The 15,678-nt window shown below is 53.3% G+C and overlaps 1 protein-coding gene across 6 annotated transcripts in view; it reads left to right on the forward strand.

Moving 5' to 3' along the window:
• The window catches only part of TOB2 (transducer of ERBB2, 2), a 9,898-nt gene extending 2,046 nt beyond the window's left edge, over positions 1 to 7,852 (forward strand). The window contains exons 1-3 of one of the 6 annotated variants that reach the window (XM_010561220.1): positions 2,708 to 3,123; positions 3,391 to 3,561; positions 3,658 to 7,852. In XM_010561220.1, the coding sequence (XP_010559522.1) occupies positions 3,477 to 3,561; positions 3,658 to 4,499 (927 nt within the window). In that variant the 5' untranslated portion in view covers positions 2,708 to 3,123; positions 3,391 to 3,476 and the 3' untranslated portion in view covers positions 4,500 to 7,852. Of the gene's footprint in view, positions 1 to 300; positions 320 to 419; positions 871 to 2,707; positions 3,124 to 3,390 lie in introns of those variants that run through there. The other 5 variants (XM_010561051.1, XM_010586239.1, XM_010586073.1 and 2 more) reach the window with 5 other exon arrangements.
• Positions 7,853 to 15,678: the final 7,826 nt, after the last annotated feature.

A 15,678-nucleotide genomic window follows, 5' to 3' on the forward strand; every position in this document is an offset into this window, starting at 1 on the left:
TGCCCGGCGGGCCGGGCCGCGGGGCGTGTTTCCCCCCCCGCCGGGGGGCAGCGGCAGGGCGCATGTGCCGTGGAAAATTTCGTGCCCTGCCCCGCCGAGGGGAGCGGAGCGGCGGGCCGGGCCGGCCGCGGGGCGCGGCGGGAGGCGTAGTCCGGGGGAGAAGTAGGTCGCGGGGCGGGGAGGGGGGGCCAGGACTACAACTCCCAGCGTGCCCCGCGGCAGCTGGAGCCGGGAAGGGGGGGAGGAGGGAAGGCTGTCCGGCCGGGTCACTAGAAATGGCCGCTCTCCCGGGGAGGGGGCGGCCGGGCACCTGCCTCGGGTGCGTGTCCGCGGGGCCTCGAGTGGGATTGGGAGCCCCTCCGCCGCCCGTGGGTGGGATTGCGGGGGGGGGGGGTAGAAAGGGGGCCCTTGTTCCGGACGGGTGTGGCCTGCTGTGGGACCGCAGGCCGTCGTGGCAGCCGCCGTCTGAAGGGCGCCGGTGAGGCGGTTCCCGGGGGCCAGACCTCTCCCGGGGGCTCGGAGGGATACTCGCAAGGTCACCCGGCGTGTTTGCGTAGCGAGGAGGAGAGGGCATCGCTCCCATGTTTGCTCTCCTCTGATGCAAGTTGATGATTTGGCCTCTCTCCCTCAGCGCGTCGGTGTGCTGACGAACGGGGGGTCCGAGGGGGCTCCCGCTCGCCCTCCGCAGGGCAGAGGAACGGCCCTTTGTTCCCTGCCGGCACCTCGGCGCTCTGCCCCTGGTACAGCACGCCTTTGGTTTGGAAAGGCTGGCGATGTGGGCAAGCCTTTCTTCGTGGAGGACTTGTCAGAATACCTTTTACAGTTGGTATTCAGCTGTTTCTTGTCTTGGAGCAGTGCCGCTTTGGCTGGGTTGGTTTTTTTTCTTTTATTTTGTTACTGTGTTACCACATTTTGGTGCAGTAGGAAGTGATTGAGGGGGTCCTGCTGGAGCACGTCTTACTGTGTCAACAACCTGAGAAGTCTGTGGCATCTCTGACTTTTTGTGCCTTCTGCAAGTATTGGCTATATGCAGCTACCTTGGCAGCTGTTGGTATTATTAGGCTAATTAACTTATCATTTTTCATAGTGGAGGTACAGATTATTCCCCTTTTAGGAAGGGGGAGTACTTAAGAAAAAAAGAGGCAATGATTTATAATTGTATCGCCTCGCTGTCTGCTGCAGAAGGGCAATGAGGATGTGGGCTCCTCAAAGTATATTGAGGCATTTGTGTTGCAAACAGGGTGGTAGCAAATTTTGGCCTTTGCTCCTTTCCCAATCTGTAATTTCTGATTTCTTAATAGATTTTGGGGTCTGGATTAGAATTTATCACATGAGATTAAAAGATTTACAAGCTGGCTGTTCTCTTCCCACTTAATTTGTGGGGATCCCAAGCTGTCCTCTCCCTCAGGTGCCTCAAAGGTGGAGGAGCAAGAAGGCTCTATGTAATCTCCCCTGGAAGTAGTATGGGCCATATAAGCTCTTGTTAACATTTAGGTGTGTGTTCTCAGGGGTTTGCTTTGTGCTGTTTTCTCTGGAAAGGGCTCCATCCATGCCAAGACTCTTGCCTTCTGAAAATGGCTTCTCCTTGCTGTTCTTCGAAAAACTGTGGTTGCTTATTTCTTTGGTGTTCTTATTTGAACTTGGTCAGGTCTTGGTGACCTACCAGAAGTTGTTACACTACAGTAATTCCTTAAAGCAGGTTTTAAAGGCAAGACTTCTTTCTTCCTTTTCCATCCCCTCATTCCTGTGGTTTTGTTTTTTTTCTTGTTGCTGAGTCAAACCTGAAGGGGATTCCTTCCAGAACTGACCACCTGCTTGGCAGACTTGAGGTATGGGATCTGCTTCTGGTTACCATAGTCCTCAAGTCAAGCCTCTCTGAACTCAGACTAGTACAGAAAAAGCAGAGAATCCGCACCACCTTTTTTTGTAATAAAGCTTTAAAATACTTGAGGGTTGCTTTAAAATTTAGTTAATCTTTCTTGTCCACTGAACTAGACCAAGCAAACAAGTCTGGTCAGTTTTTTCTTCCTCCTGACCTAGGCCAGCCTGGATACCTGGTTGAGCTGCTGGGATTCCCAGTTTTTCAGGGGAATGCTGACACCGTATGTTTGAACTCCATCCCCACCCCCAAATAATTGGCACAAGTCGTAAACATTGGCTTGCTTGAGTGCTGCGTGAGAACATCCCCGAAGCCCATTTTAGGAAGACAGTTGAACACGGTGTGTCTGTTTGAGCAAGGTGAGGGCAGCTGAAGGCAGAGTGGCCTCTGACTAAGCTGCCAATTAAAAACTGGATATTCTGCTTCCCCCTGGAGAGGCGTGGAGGCTGCTGGAAGTGTGCTTCCTCTTAAAATATCTGTGGGATTTGTTTTCTTTGGATGGGTGACAGAGCGCAGAGCTGACCTACCTGGGGGTTTTTTGTACCCAGAAGAATGTTGTTTGCAAATCTGCGTATAATGGGAGAGTTGAGTGTTGTGGTTTTGCACTGTGCTTTTGTGGGTTCTCTCCATTTCAGAAACTTCCTCACGAGGGAGGGAAGGATGGTTACTTCAGTCTTTGGCAAGCAATTTCAGTTTTTAAGTAGGTACCTGATCGTGGCAGGGAAGACATAAGCGATGTGAACTGTATTGGACAGGCTGTTGGCACGCCTGTCTTTTGTGACCCTGCGCATGTTTCCTGCCCCCCTTGCCCCCCCCCCCCAGCTGAATTAAAGTGGGATTTTAGGCTTGTAGCTAGACAGAGCCCCAACTGGGTACACTTAATAAGATATGTGCCTGCCAGTCAAGGGGATAGTAAACACAGGCTGGCAGCTGGTGCCTCAGCACCCTCCCTCACTCCTTCTCCTCCCTTCTGTGCTTGTGCCAGCAGGACACGGCACCCGGCACGACAACCCGGCCTTTCAGAGGAGAGGCTGGCCCTGCCGTCCTGAGCAGGAGCAGGTCTCCGCACAAGTCACGAGGCTGTTCGGGTGGTGTGCTTGTGTTCTGGAGAGGCTGGTGCAGGTGAGCTGTGCTGGAAGCAGTTGAGTGCCAGGGCAGAGAAGGGTGTGTTAGATGTGCTGAAATAGCTCTGCCAGAGCAGACGGTTGGCCTGCTGGGTTTCAGCAGCGGCACTTGGCAGCGAGGTGAGTATAATGTATGTACCTGTGTGCGGGTAGTAGCTAAACCCTTATTTCTTCTGTAGAGGAGCAGGGAGACTCCTCCCTACCAGCATCTCTCTGTTTTGAGGGACAGTAGATTTGGGGTGACTCTCCTAGAGAGCATCACTGTTTGTTAGTGTTTGTGCAGATTGCTTGTTCTGCTTTTGTTAACAAAGAAGCGCAGCTGTTTATCTTAACAGGTGGAGAGTTGTGTTCTCTCGTCTTCATCCATCCTTTTCTCTCTTTCCCTAGGTCTGTTTGGAGCCAAATCTTGTCTATGTGTGTGTCATTTTGTCTCTTTTAATACACTGCCCTGACTTGCTTGCTGCGAAGGGAGTATGCATCTGGAGATCAAAGTTGCTCTTAACTTCATCATCTCATACCTGTACAACAAGCTTCCTCGGAGGCGGGCAGACCTGTTTGGTGAGGAGCTAGAGCGCCTGCTGAAGAAGAAATATGAGGGTCACTGGTACCCGGAGAAGCCTCTGAAGGGATCTGGCTATCGCTGTGTTCATATAGGGGAGACAGTGGATCCAGTGGTGGAGCTGGCAGCCAAGCGGAGCGGGCTGGCCGTGGAGGATGTGCGTGCCAATGTGCCGGAAGAGCTGAGCGTCTGGATCGATCCTTTTGAGGTTTCCTACCAGATCGGTGAGAAGGGCTCTGTTAAGGTCCTCTACCTGGACGACAGCGAGGGCTGCAGCGCCGCGGAGCTGGACAAAGAAATCAAGAGCAGCTTCAACCCCGACGCCCAGGTATTTGTCCCCATCGGCAGCCAGGACAACTCGCTGTCCAACTCTCCGTCCCCCTCCTTCGGCCAGTCGCCTAGCCCCACCTTTATCCCTCGCTCTGCCCAGCCCATCACTTTCACCACTGCCACCTTTGCTGCCACAAAGTTTGGCTCTACCAAGATGAAGAAGGGTGGAGGAGCTGGAGGAGGGGGCAGCGGAGCTGGGGCTGGGCAGCAGCCAAGGATGGTCAGGTCTCCCACCACCAACCTGCTGAAGCACAAGGGCCTCTCCCTGTCTATGCACTCTCTGAACTTCGTCGGGAGCGCTGGGAGCCAAGCCCCGCAGTCGCAGCTCTCCCCCAACGCCAAGGAGTTCGTTTACAGCGGCGGGTCGCCGGGAGCCAGCAGTCTCTTCTTCGATGGTGTTGCCAGTGAGAGCCAGGCCAGCAGCATCCCGCCAGCATCGCAGTTCAACACCGGCACGGGTGGTACCTTTGATATGGCTCAGGTCTTTGGTGGCAGTACCAACAGCCTCTTTTTGGAGAAGTCTCCCTTCGTGGAAGGACTCAGCTACAACCTGAACGCCATGCAGTATCCCAGCCAGTCCTTCCAGCCTGTCGTCTTGGCCAACTGAACACAAGGAAGGAGAGTATTTTGGGAGGGGGGGAGGGCGGGGAGGGGGGAAAACAAGAACAAAACAAACAAACAAGAGGGAGAGAAAAGAAAAATAGAAATATACAGAAAATATTCAAATCTTATAAATATAGCTTCTTGGGAAAAGAGAGAGCCCAGTGTTGTTGCGCTGTGCTGGCAACGCTCCTGAAGCACTGACTTGTTTTTTAACTCAGTCTCTGTGCTTTTTTCCTACTCACTTTTTTACTCCTTAAATAAGTGTTGGGATTTTTTCGGTTTGTGTTCCCCCTTCCCCCAGCCCAGCCCAGGACTGGTGCAACCATAGGTCACGATGCTCCTGATTCCCTGCACCCCTCCCAGCGCTGGACACAGGGGCCTTCCACCTGGGTGTAGGGATGTCTTCTTTGTACCACCTCGCTGGAGGAGGGACGGGGAGAGGAAGAGTTGATGTCAGTGGAGATACACATGCTCTTGTTGCATGCTAGCCAGAAATGGGTGGGTGAGCTTGCTTTTTCTGTTACGGCTCTGCGTGTAGACGGAGAGCATCTACTGTGCCCACGGGTGTAGACCGATGTGCTGTTGTTGCTCCAGCCCGGGCTGGCGTCAGCTGTTCTGTCTGTGCTGAAAAGCACTAACTCTTCTCCTTGACTGCCTCCCAGCACGCAGCAGGGAGGGCAGAGCGTTACTGTGAAATGGCTTCTTCCTGCTCCCTTCCTCATCTGCACTTCCAGCCGCAGCTACAGGAGGACAGCACTTTAAACTGAGTGACTCTGGTTATTGTCCCCTTCCGCATGTGAGCGAGGGGACCTTTCCATGCCTTCTGGGGGCCGGCCGGTCCGGGTGACAGCCCTGTGGGGTAGAAACACCACCCGCTTGTCCCTGCAGCTGGGGGAGGTGGTGCTGAGCCAGGCAGCCCCACTTGGATCCTGCCCCCACTTCCCAGACGTTGTCCCCAGCAGCAGGGGCCAGCATCCACGTGGGGCGGCCTCTGAGGTCTGAGTTCTCATTCCCTGCTGTGAATTCATCTTCTTGCCTCGGAGAGAGAATTCCTTCTTTTTTAGTTAGCGAGGCAGCACTACTTTTGAGGAGGAGAAAGGGCTATGTTGTTGAAGCTGCTCTCTGGAGTGGTAGCGTAAGGGTTTGTGCTTTCAGCCAGGTATGTGCCTGACTAAGTCCCCTCCCCTGCCCATCTAGAGGAGCGGGAGGAGGTGGCTGATCTGGTGCAGAAGGGAAGCACCTAGTGTAAACTCATCATTCCAGCCAGATTCTGTTGGTCTGGATGGCAGCAGGCTTAGAGCAGAGTGGGGGGACGGGCGCTCTGACGGCGAGCAGCCATCCCGGGGTGTGAATGTGCAGTGCCTCCCTGCTGCAGGGCCTGGATCTGGGAATGCCCCTGCAGCTTTCCCCAGGACGACGTGCTGCAGTCGGGCTGTAGTGGCTTTTCAGTAGGTCGCTTCTGTGTCAGGGACTCCAAAACCCACCTTCACAGAAGCCGAAGGAGGGCTGGTTCTTGCCAGGCAGGGTGGAGGCTCTCTAGGTGGGAAGGAGGTCTCCTTGGAGGCTGTTGTGGGAGTATGGAAGCGTGTGAAGAGGAGAGAGATGGAGATGATGAGACTCCAGTCTTTGAAGTTCTCAGTTTAAAAGAAAAATAAGATTTTTTTGCTGCCTCCCAAACTTGAGGTTTGGTTTTCTTTTTATGATGTCTCTGGAGCACCCTCTGAAACCCACTTCTCCTGTATCTGTTGAACCAATGTGCTCTTTCAAGACATCCCTGTTTCAGGGGAGATGGGCTTGAATTTGTGCTTTTCCCGCTCCCTTCCCTCAAGCTGAGACAAAGGCACTCCAGCCCTCTCGTAGTTGTGTTGCCAATGAGCCTTTGTAGAGGTAACGGGCTGCCCCAGGGAGACTGCCACTGCCTGGAGCTCTTTGAGGAGAGTTTTCAGCGCACCCTTCCCCTTGCTGGGTGATGGGGAGGCATGGTCCCGACCTCGCACCCAGCGTGGGTTCCTGAGCAGGCTGCTTGCCATCGAGCTATGACCAACGTGGTGGGTGGATGAGGAGAGCGGAGCCTGGCTAGCTTCCCCCAAACCGGCACCCACAGCCTCAGCCCTGCAGGTTTCCAGAGTAGGACAAGTTGCTGAGGAACAGCTGAGCTGTTGGGTTTCCCTGTTTTCTTTGGTTTTTTTGAACTCCCCCACTTACAGACGTTACCACTGCCACCCCGTCCTTCTCCCCAGGAGTGTGCTGCTGAGTGCCAGCCACTTGCCACACTGGACTTAGGGGTGCTTAGCCCCAGATGGTGGGACCTGGTCCAGTTGCCCCCCACTGTCCCCGCATCTGGCAAAGCCACCTGTGAGCCGCTGCTGCGGGACAGCGTGCTCTCCTCCGGCACGGGGAGGGAGGGGAGAGGTGGGGATGCCCCCTGGCCACCCGCTTGTGTGTGTGAAGCTTTGATGCCGCTTTGCCCTGCCACACGTATTATACCTGCTTTAAAAATAGTGGTGTGAGTGGAAGGAGGAAAAGAGGAGGGACCAACCTCTTTGTAGCTTAAAAGGAAAAAAGCGTGCTTCAGAAACGTTCCTCCAGTGTCAGGCAGCAATGGAAACTAATGGCCTTTTCGGGTCTTTTCTAGTCTTGGATGTAGGCGTTCAGCTTCAATTTTATTTTTTAAAAACCTGCACTAATTTACCTGGTTTCTTAGGAAGAGAAGAGAGAATTTTTTTTTTAACTTTTATTTTTTATGGGTTTGTGTTCTTTTTGTTGATGTCCGTTTGTATTGAATAATTTGCTACATTTGTAAAATGTAAGAGGTATATATAATATATGTATATTTCTAACGTAAAAAAAAAACTGTAATTTTTTTCTTTTCAAGATTTTTTCTTAAGAGGAGAGAAAAAAATATTTTTTCAGGAAAAAAACTTTAAAAAAAAAAGTGGTGAAGATTCCTTTCTCCCCACTCAGCCTCCCTCCTTTCCCTCCTGCCCCTCTCTGAGGAGTGAATCGACAGTTGCCTTGTGGGAGAGAATGAGTGAAAGAGGACAGAAGTCTGTATGTCTCCGAGCAGAGGGTTTCCGTGTGTGCTCTGCTTGGGTTTCTTTCTGAGAAGGGGGCTACTGAGCAGGGGAACTTGGGGGTTGCTGTCTTTTTTTTCTTTTTCTTTTTCTTTTTTTTCTTTAGCGAAGGAGGAATACAATCAGAGTTTTGTATTCAGAATGTTGTGCAATATTTTGGAACGGGACATTGGTGTGTCTAGAGATTTAGTTAAAAACAAAAAAACAAAAAGGTTGATCAAATCTGTACAGTTTCTATTGTTCCAGATTTTTTTAAGTTTGTATTAAAAGCATGATATAATAACCGGTTGTTGTGTGGTGTGTGCTCAGTGGGGAGAGAACAACTCTGCCATGCCTGTTCCTGGGCAAGGAGGGATGCGGCCACCTTCCCTGCCAGCCTTTGGACGAACCGGCGCTTGGCGTCTTCTACTCGCAGGCAGGCTCACCGGTTTGCGATGTGCTCGGCGGAGGTTTCGTTGCGTGAGGAGTAGCCCGGCGATGCCCAGGCTTGTGCAACACGGTGAGGGCAGCTGTCTCCCTGACCTCTGGCTCTGCCAAGAATAGCAGTGGCATAGGAAAAAGCAGCCGTGTGCCTGGCCTTCCCGGGTCCTGCTGTGATTCAGCTCCCTGGGGAGGGGGGAGCGGGATGCTTTGCCTTTGGTGTGTGGTGCCTTGGGGCCCTTCAGTCAATCAGCAGAGTTCTTAAAATGCCCTAAAAGCTTCTGCTGTGGCTTCTGCTGTGGCTCATCAGGGCTATCACCTGCGGGGCCAGGCTGGGATCTGTCTGGTGTCATCGCATGGGGTAGATGAAGCCTTCCCAGGCAGTGGTTTCTGGATTGATCTTTGGCTTTATTTCCTGTCTGTGCCCCTCGCTGGGGCTGCAAACCAGTTTGGGTTTATTCTGTGGAATCTGGGGTACTTGCTAAGCAAAGGAAGCCTCAAGGTGCATGTGCAGGCTGTGCCCTCCCTGCTGTGAATGTTGATCCAAGGTGACTTCTCAGAGCAGGGTGGGCTTGAGGCTGGATATGAGAACAAGCAGTGATGGTGAAAGTCTGATTTTTCTCTTTCTGACCCCTCATTGCTCAGCTTTAATGAGAATTTCTGTCAGAGGGAACTGCTCCTTTTTAGCAAAATGAGACAATGTGACCCCTCTGTCCTGAGGAAGATGCTGAAATGCCTGTCCCACCCCACGTGTGCTGGATGGCTGCATGACCCCGCTTCCCCAGCTCCTCCATGCTCCTGCTGCCTCCTGCTCAAGGGGCTGCTTGCAGCTCCCCGTGCTGCCTCCTTAAAAAGCTGTTGAAGGGAGCTGCTCTGGATGTACATGAGGAAACCAAATGTGGAGCTGGTACTGGCTGCTGGCTCCCGCTAGCATCCTTACCCATGCCCCCTCAGCCCCTCCAGCCCAAATTTCTTCCTGGAAGAGCTTGGGCTGCTTTGCCCTTGGCTTTGTAAGCCCTGGGAGCTGGGCTGCTGCTTGTGCCTGCTGCATGCCACGTGACTGTCACACTCTGCTAAGCAACAAAACTATTTTTTCCCCTTTGTGTCTCAAATCCCTTGTAATCATTTATCTAAGGCACGCACAAACTCTTGCCCTTAGACTTGTTTCTGGAAATGGAAAATCGAGGGCCAGTGTGTGCCTTCCTGATCCTTGCCCTGCATTTGCTCAGCTGTGACGCAGGGAGGCAGGAGCCTTTCCCTTTTTGGGCACAGGTAGGGCCGGGAGTTAGCGTGCAGCCGGGGCAGGGATTAGGGAAAAGGCTTAGCGTTGCCTCGTTCCTCCTGAGGTATTTGCCCCTCTTCTCTCTCGGGGAGCCTGAAGGGTGTGGGGAGGTGAAACACCTGCCTGGAAGCAGTGCGCAGGGATGAGGATCTGCCCTCCCTCCGCCGTCGGAGAGGACAGGAGGTGCCGGAGCCCCGCATTCGGCCGGTGCGGGGTGGTGTCTGGGTGTGGGAATATTTGCCGGGTGTTTGGGCAGTGACTGAGTCGGTCCCCACACAGGGTGCTCCAGCAAGGCACGGCAACAAGATGGGGCTTGTCTCCCGAAACCTCCGAAGCGAGGGGCGTGGGGGTGTTGTTTAGACACTCGTCACAGGGGACTCCGTTATTAAGAAGGAAACTTGCAACTTGAGTCACGGAGCGGGCGGGCTCCCACCTGAAAGGAGGAGACAGCTTGGGCAGAAAATGCCATGCTTCAGCCTTGGGCTTTTCAGTCTGTGACAGCAGCAGTTTCTGACACGAATCCGGCTGTTCTGGGAGAGGGAGGGGGCTGGTGCCTGGAGGAAAGCCTTATGCAAGCACGCAAAAGCTGTCTGTAAGGCAGCCGTGCCCTGGACTGTGTTTTAAAATACAGGCCCAGCAAAACAGCCGGAGTTTGCTCCAGCAGGAGAGCGTCTCCCACTGCCCCAGAGCCTCCCGGAGACGTGGGATTATTGGGATTGAATAACACATGGCGCAGGCGCCGCCGACAGCGGGTGCCTCCCTCTGCCCCGGCGTGCCAGGACCAGGAGGTGGAAAAACACCACCGGTGGGGGGGCCGGGACCCGCCGAGTCCTTGGCGTCCCCGAGGAGCGCTCCTGCCAATGCCACCTGCTCCCCGCTCACGTGGCTGCGGACCTGGGGGGTGCGAGGCTGACGCCATGGTCGTGGGGGGACGGCCAGGTCTTCCCACCCCGCGTGCGTCCTCTGCCAGAGTGCAGGCACCAGCCGAGCGGCAGGCGGTGGCCAAGGTTAGCCACCTCCCGAACCTTGTGCTTTTTCCTTCGGTTCCTATGGCCGAGCTCCAATTCAAACACGGCCGGGAACACGCTCGCCCCGGCCCTCGCAGAGCTGTTCTTCCACTGTCCCCCCTGCTGCCGCCTGCGTTGTCGCCGCCAGAAACCTGGTCTGCTTTTTATAAAGCTGCTAAAGAGTGAAGCTCTCACCCCCTGGCCCCAAGACGCCTCGGCGAGGGCTAAGCCCCGACCAGCACGCATGGTGCTTTTGTATCGGTCAGCGAAGGGCCCATTTGCGTGTCAGCCCATTTATGTGTGGTCATTGCCAGCGGCAAAAGTGACTCCAGCACGGTAAGTGCGTGTGCTGGGGAGGAACACAGGATTTTTATTCCCCCCAAGAAGCCCTCAGAGGCACAGCAGTGGGGTCAGGAAAAGGAGATCTCTGTGAAGAAGGTTCAGGGCCAGTTTTTGCCGCTTTGCCTTAAGGAGGAGGCACAGGGAATGGTGCAGGTGGGGGCGTGGGGGAACACGCTCCCTCTTCACCGAATGCTGAGGAGGTGAGTGTGGTCCCTGTGTTATTCTGCAGTTGCTGAGACCTAGTTGGGGGGGGCGTGCTTATTTTTGTTGGCCTCGCGCAGCCTGCCGCACTGCTGGCACAGCCCGACTGCTGAAGGAAGCAGGTCCGCGGGAGGGAGTGTGTCCCTCCCACTTGGCAGGGTGTTTCCACCAAGGACAAAGTTTTCCTTCAAGTGAATCAGCCAGGAACTGCTTGCAGAAGGTGCAGCTGGGGCTTTCATCGGGGGAAAAAAAAAACCAAACCCCAAATGACCCACACAAGGTGATGTGTAGGGAGGGCAATGGGTGACATTGCTGCAGCAGGAAATGCTTCTCTCACGAGACTCAGTTGCAGAGCTCGGCGAATTCACTCAAGGGCCGAGTCCAGCTTCCCTCAGCAACAGGCGCTTTTGCATTTCTTGATCTTCCTGCGATCAGGTTCAGTGTCAACACGTGCTGCTCCAGGCTCCCGCAGAGGCACTGTCATCGCCTCCAGCACAGACGTGGAGACACCGAGGCTCGCGGAAGGGCCGCAGCTCCACCACGCTCGCAGGGAGCAGGAGCACCTGGGCCAGCACCCATCGGTCTCTCCTGCTGCCTCACGCTGATCCCGCCAGCGCTGGGAGCTGCTCCCAATGGGAAAGGAGATGATGCAGAGGGATGGGATGGACACACGTCAGGGGAGGACAGCTTATCCCTTGCAGCCACACCATTGCCAGCTGTCCACCAAGGAAGGGAAAGGGCTTGACGAACCCAGACAAAAATAGGATCCAACAAAATAAACCCAGAAAGGGCGCAGGTGGGCTGTGATGCTCCGAGGCAGAGCCCAAGGTGCCCAGCGCTGCCGAGGAGAGCAGTCTTGCTGCGTAAGCAGTCACTGTTGGACAGGACACCGAATGCTAGAACCTACAGCCTAAGTGCTAACACATCAGCACAGGGAACAACAAATTGCTGATTTTTGGAAACATAAGCAAAGAAACTTTCCTATATTCCAGATTCTAACACACAGCACAAAGCAAGTGTACAAAGCCATGCAAAAGAGACCTCACTTGGTTCTTCAAACTAGAAACTTGGCAATTAAGACTAACTGGTTGGTACAAAGCCAGCTAAGAAAGATTGTTTTATCTGATAAGACTTTATTTTTAATCTTGGAGTCATTCTTTTCACCAAAGGCACAAGTGCTCTTCTTCTTTGAAAAATATTATTTTCCTCCATAGAGATACTTGGTCTGGGAATTTTTTGACTAACTAGTAGTCAAAAGTAGTAGAAACCTTCTCAAAGTCAATGATTACACAGGTGATAGTGGGGCTAGTGATAGCCCCATAGCAAGTAGAGAATAACACAACACCTAAACAACACACACTCTATTAGTGTCATATTAGACTGGTATTTATTGCAGGAGAAAGCCACTGACCACATCTCCTTGTCATACAGATATTCAGCACACAGACAACATCACGGCTGAGGAGATTTTCCTACTTTATATTTTTGAGAAAAAAATCCAGCCTTCCCAATGTACACCTTAAAATGCTATGAAAGGACCCGAGACCATCCAACCTCAGCCCCACTGTTTTATATCGTGGGGTGCCTCAGACCGAAGCGCTGACTCCTGTGAGTGCACGCAGTAACTGCGAAGAGCTGCTGCGGGGACCCGCGGGTCTTCCAGCAGCACCTGACTGGTCTCTGCCCCATCACTGAGCTGTCCTGGAAAGCGGGATGAACTGGTCAAACAAGGTCATCTGAGGATCACAACAGTAATCTGCAAAGCATCACGATGAAGTGGAAGTCTGTGTTAGTAACTGCATGCTGACCCTTCCCTTGCCTGGCCAGAAGAGCTTCATAGTCCAGAACCGGTTGGAGCTGGGCATCATCCTTTAACACACCTGGAGTGTCCTGCAAAGTTGCACAAGTGTCTTCCCCAGCGCTGGGCAGCGAGAGCTGGTGGGAGCTGCCCGTTACCATGACGAAGCCACAAAAGCGAGACCACAGCACCCCACTGGAGAAGCCCACATTGCCTCAGTGGTGTGGCAAAGCTTCCTGGAAATGGCCAAAGGCGCCTTTTGGCTTCCATAGCCTGGGAGGTAAAGTGGGGGGACGACGCTGTGTTTGCCTCCTTGAAGAACCCCACTGATTTTATCCAGTGTGACCTTGACAGAATTGGGTACAGGGTGCTGGCTACAACATCACAAAAAACCCTCGAACACCTCCCCAGGTATTTTTCTGTGATACAACTCTGTTGAGGAAGGTACAATTAGCAAGGGGGACCCCCATTTACTTCACTGTCTTTAATTTTGCCCCCTCTCCCTGCAAGGTCTGCAGACAGTAAAGGCTCTCCATCGCAGGCTGTGCCAGCCAAATGCACAGAGAGCTTTTCCTCTCCTCCTGTGCCTGGCAAGGCTGTTGGCCACCCTCTTCTTCACCTGAAGGTATCGGGGGGGGAATTAGTAACTGCTGCTCCTGGAGGGAGCCATGTTTCCTCCTGGAGGTAATTGTCACTTGGCAGGATCTTACTCATCCTCAGGTGGCAGTGGCTGGCTTTCCAGGCTCTGCCGCAGGCTGCAGGGCCATGGCTCTCCACCTCGCAGCCACTCAAAAGCCTCCTACCCAGAGGCACAGCCAGCTTCACTCCTGCCTGGAGCCTGCCCTGCCGAAGTATTTGCTTGTGCTGGGTGAATGCTGACCTCTTCGCGCCTTGCCAAGCAAAGCAGGTTGGATCTCAGGGAGTTAAACGCTCATGCTGGCCCACAGCTGAGCCTGCCTGCTCTCCCTTGCGGATGCTCTTCACCAAGCAGACCAGACAGGAAGGTGGATGGATGCAACGGCATCTCTATGTTTGCTGTTACCTGCACCTGCTGCTAGAGGCTATGGGAAGACCCCAAGAGTGTGGAAGGGTTTCCCAGCTCTCTGGCTGTGAGACCAGCTAATGCCACCATGGGTGCTGGTATTCCCCAGGTGGGAACTTGTCCGCCTCGGGAACTTGGGAAGTATCCTTCTCTAGAGCCCCAGCCTTCTCCTCTCTCTTGCCTCTCTGTCTTCCTTGCTCCAATGGATTATTTTCCCTAAATGCTGTGGTCTGATCCCGGGAGCAAACAGCAGCCAACAGCAGGGTGCAGGGGAGAGTTCTGCCACCAGTGAACAGCCATCTCTCTCCCCGTAATACCTTTGCCTCCTGATGCACCCATCCCCCCGTGCCATTCACCTGTGATCGTCTGATTCCCTTTTTTCCCCCTCCACAGCTCCTCCTGGTCTTCCCCACTTCCCACACACGCCCTGCCTGGCTGGCAACGGCTGCCCTCCATGCAGCGAAACAGCATTTGCAAAAATATCATCATGGCACGTAGCTGCGGGAGCTCGTCGCTGCATTGTAGCCCAGGGGTCTTCAAGCACAGCGAGAGTGCTGGCTGCACACAGGCGCTTCTTGGAGCAGTTGGCTTGGCTGGCAGAGGCGTCCCAGCTCTGTTAGCGCTGCTGCAATAGCCCAATTAGTAGTTCAGGTGTTGCCACAGTCTTTGGCAACAGCCCAAGAGCTAATGACAGAGCAGGTGGCAGATGCGAGGATTGCAGAAGCATGGTTGGAGATGAGGGGAGCTCATTCCGAACAGCTTGTTGAGACCAGTCTCTGCTGACCAGCTGGGACGATGGGTTTTGCAAGGTGGATTCTTGCTTTGTGGAAGTCTCCAAGACACCCTTCAGCCTTTGAAGGATGCTGCAGCTGCATTTGGCACTGCCACTCCTCCCAGGATGTCCAAAATTGTCTTGGGATTACTGGAGTGACCATACACATGACCACTGGTTTACAGCAGGAGGAAAACTCATTAAACCCCAGAGGTGTTTAATCAGAAGCAAAGTTGCAATGGGGCATTGACACACCGTGTGTGTTGATGCAATATGATGATAGAGGGGCATAAATGTCATTATCTGATGAAAGACGGGTTTGTCGCACCAATTCCTGTGCTGCATCTCGACCACAAATGGCCTGAGGCACTTGGGAACTACTGACCCCAAAGCAAAGCTATGGAGGGAAGCTGGGAGGGAGGAGAGGAAAGGCTGAAGAGTAGCAGTGGAAACTAGAAGTGTATGGGCAGCGCAGCAAAGAACGTGCAACGTGACACGCAGCAAGAGCTTGAGGAGATTTTTTTCCAAGCAGGTTGAAGAACTGGTTAAAAAGAGGCTTAGAGCTACGACCAAAGAAGCTGTTAATGCAGTTTGACTCCTGCTGTGCTTACAGAAGCAGGAGTTTGTATATTCTTTGTAGGCAAACAGGATTATGTCAAACTACCTAATGCCATCATTCAGTTCGCTTACTAATGGAAACATTGAGTATGGGCTAATTGCTCAAGCCAAAAGGGAGGCAGGTTTTTGTGATCACCACGCTGTGTTATCTACAAGTACAAACCAATCCTGCGGTGCTCTATACAAAGCAGGAGTATAGATGCAACTCTGCTTGCTTACGCACAGAGAGGAGTCAGGATACGTGGACCTTCTGAATCTTTTCCATCCCAAGCTCTTGTCATTGCCATCCTTCCCCAGGGCCAGCTTCTGCTTCTGTTGCACTCACTAATCAGAGTTGACTTCAGTGGGAGCATTACAGTCCCTGGGTGTCAGCCCCCAAGTAGGCTGCAAAGAAAAGGGTTTAAAAGGTCTGCTCTGGGGTCTGTGTCCACTCTGTTGATGCTTCTTTCCCCCCAATGGCTTCAAAACCACCTTCAAGACCACCCATTGCTGCTGAAATACAGCCCTGTCTTGAAAAGAGCTGTCTGACAGTGGGTGTCAAGGCAGCCATTTTGTATGAATAACAATAATTTTGTACTAATACCATGTCGCAGTAGGGAAGACAGAAATGACTAATTAAAATGTTGG

The sequence above is a fragment of the Haliaeetus leucocephalus genome, unplaced genomic scaffold, assembly GCF_000737465.1.
Source record: "Haliaeetus leucocephalus isolate CR32 unplaced genomic scaffold, Haliaeetus_leucocephalus-4.0 Scaffold0, whole genome shotgun sequence".
NCBI classification, from domain to species: Eukaryota; Metazoa; Chordata; class Aves; order Accipitriformes; family Accipitridae; genus Haliaeetus; species Haliaeetus leucocephalus.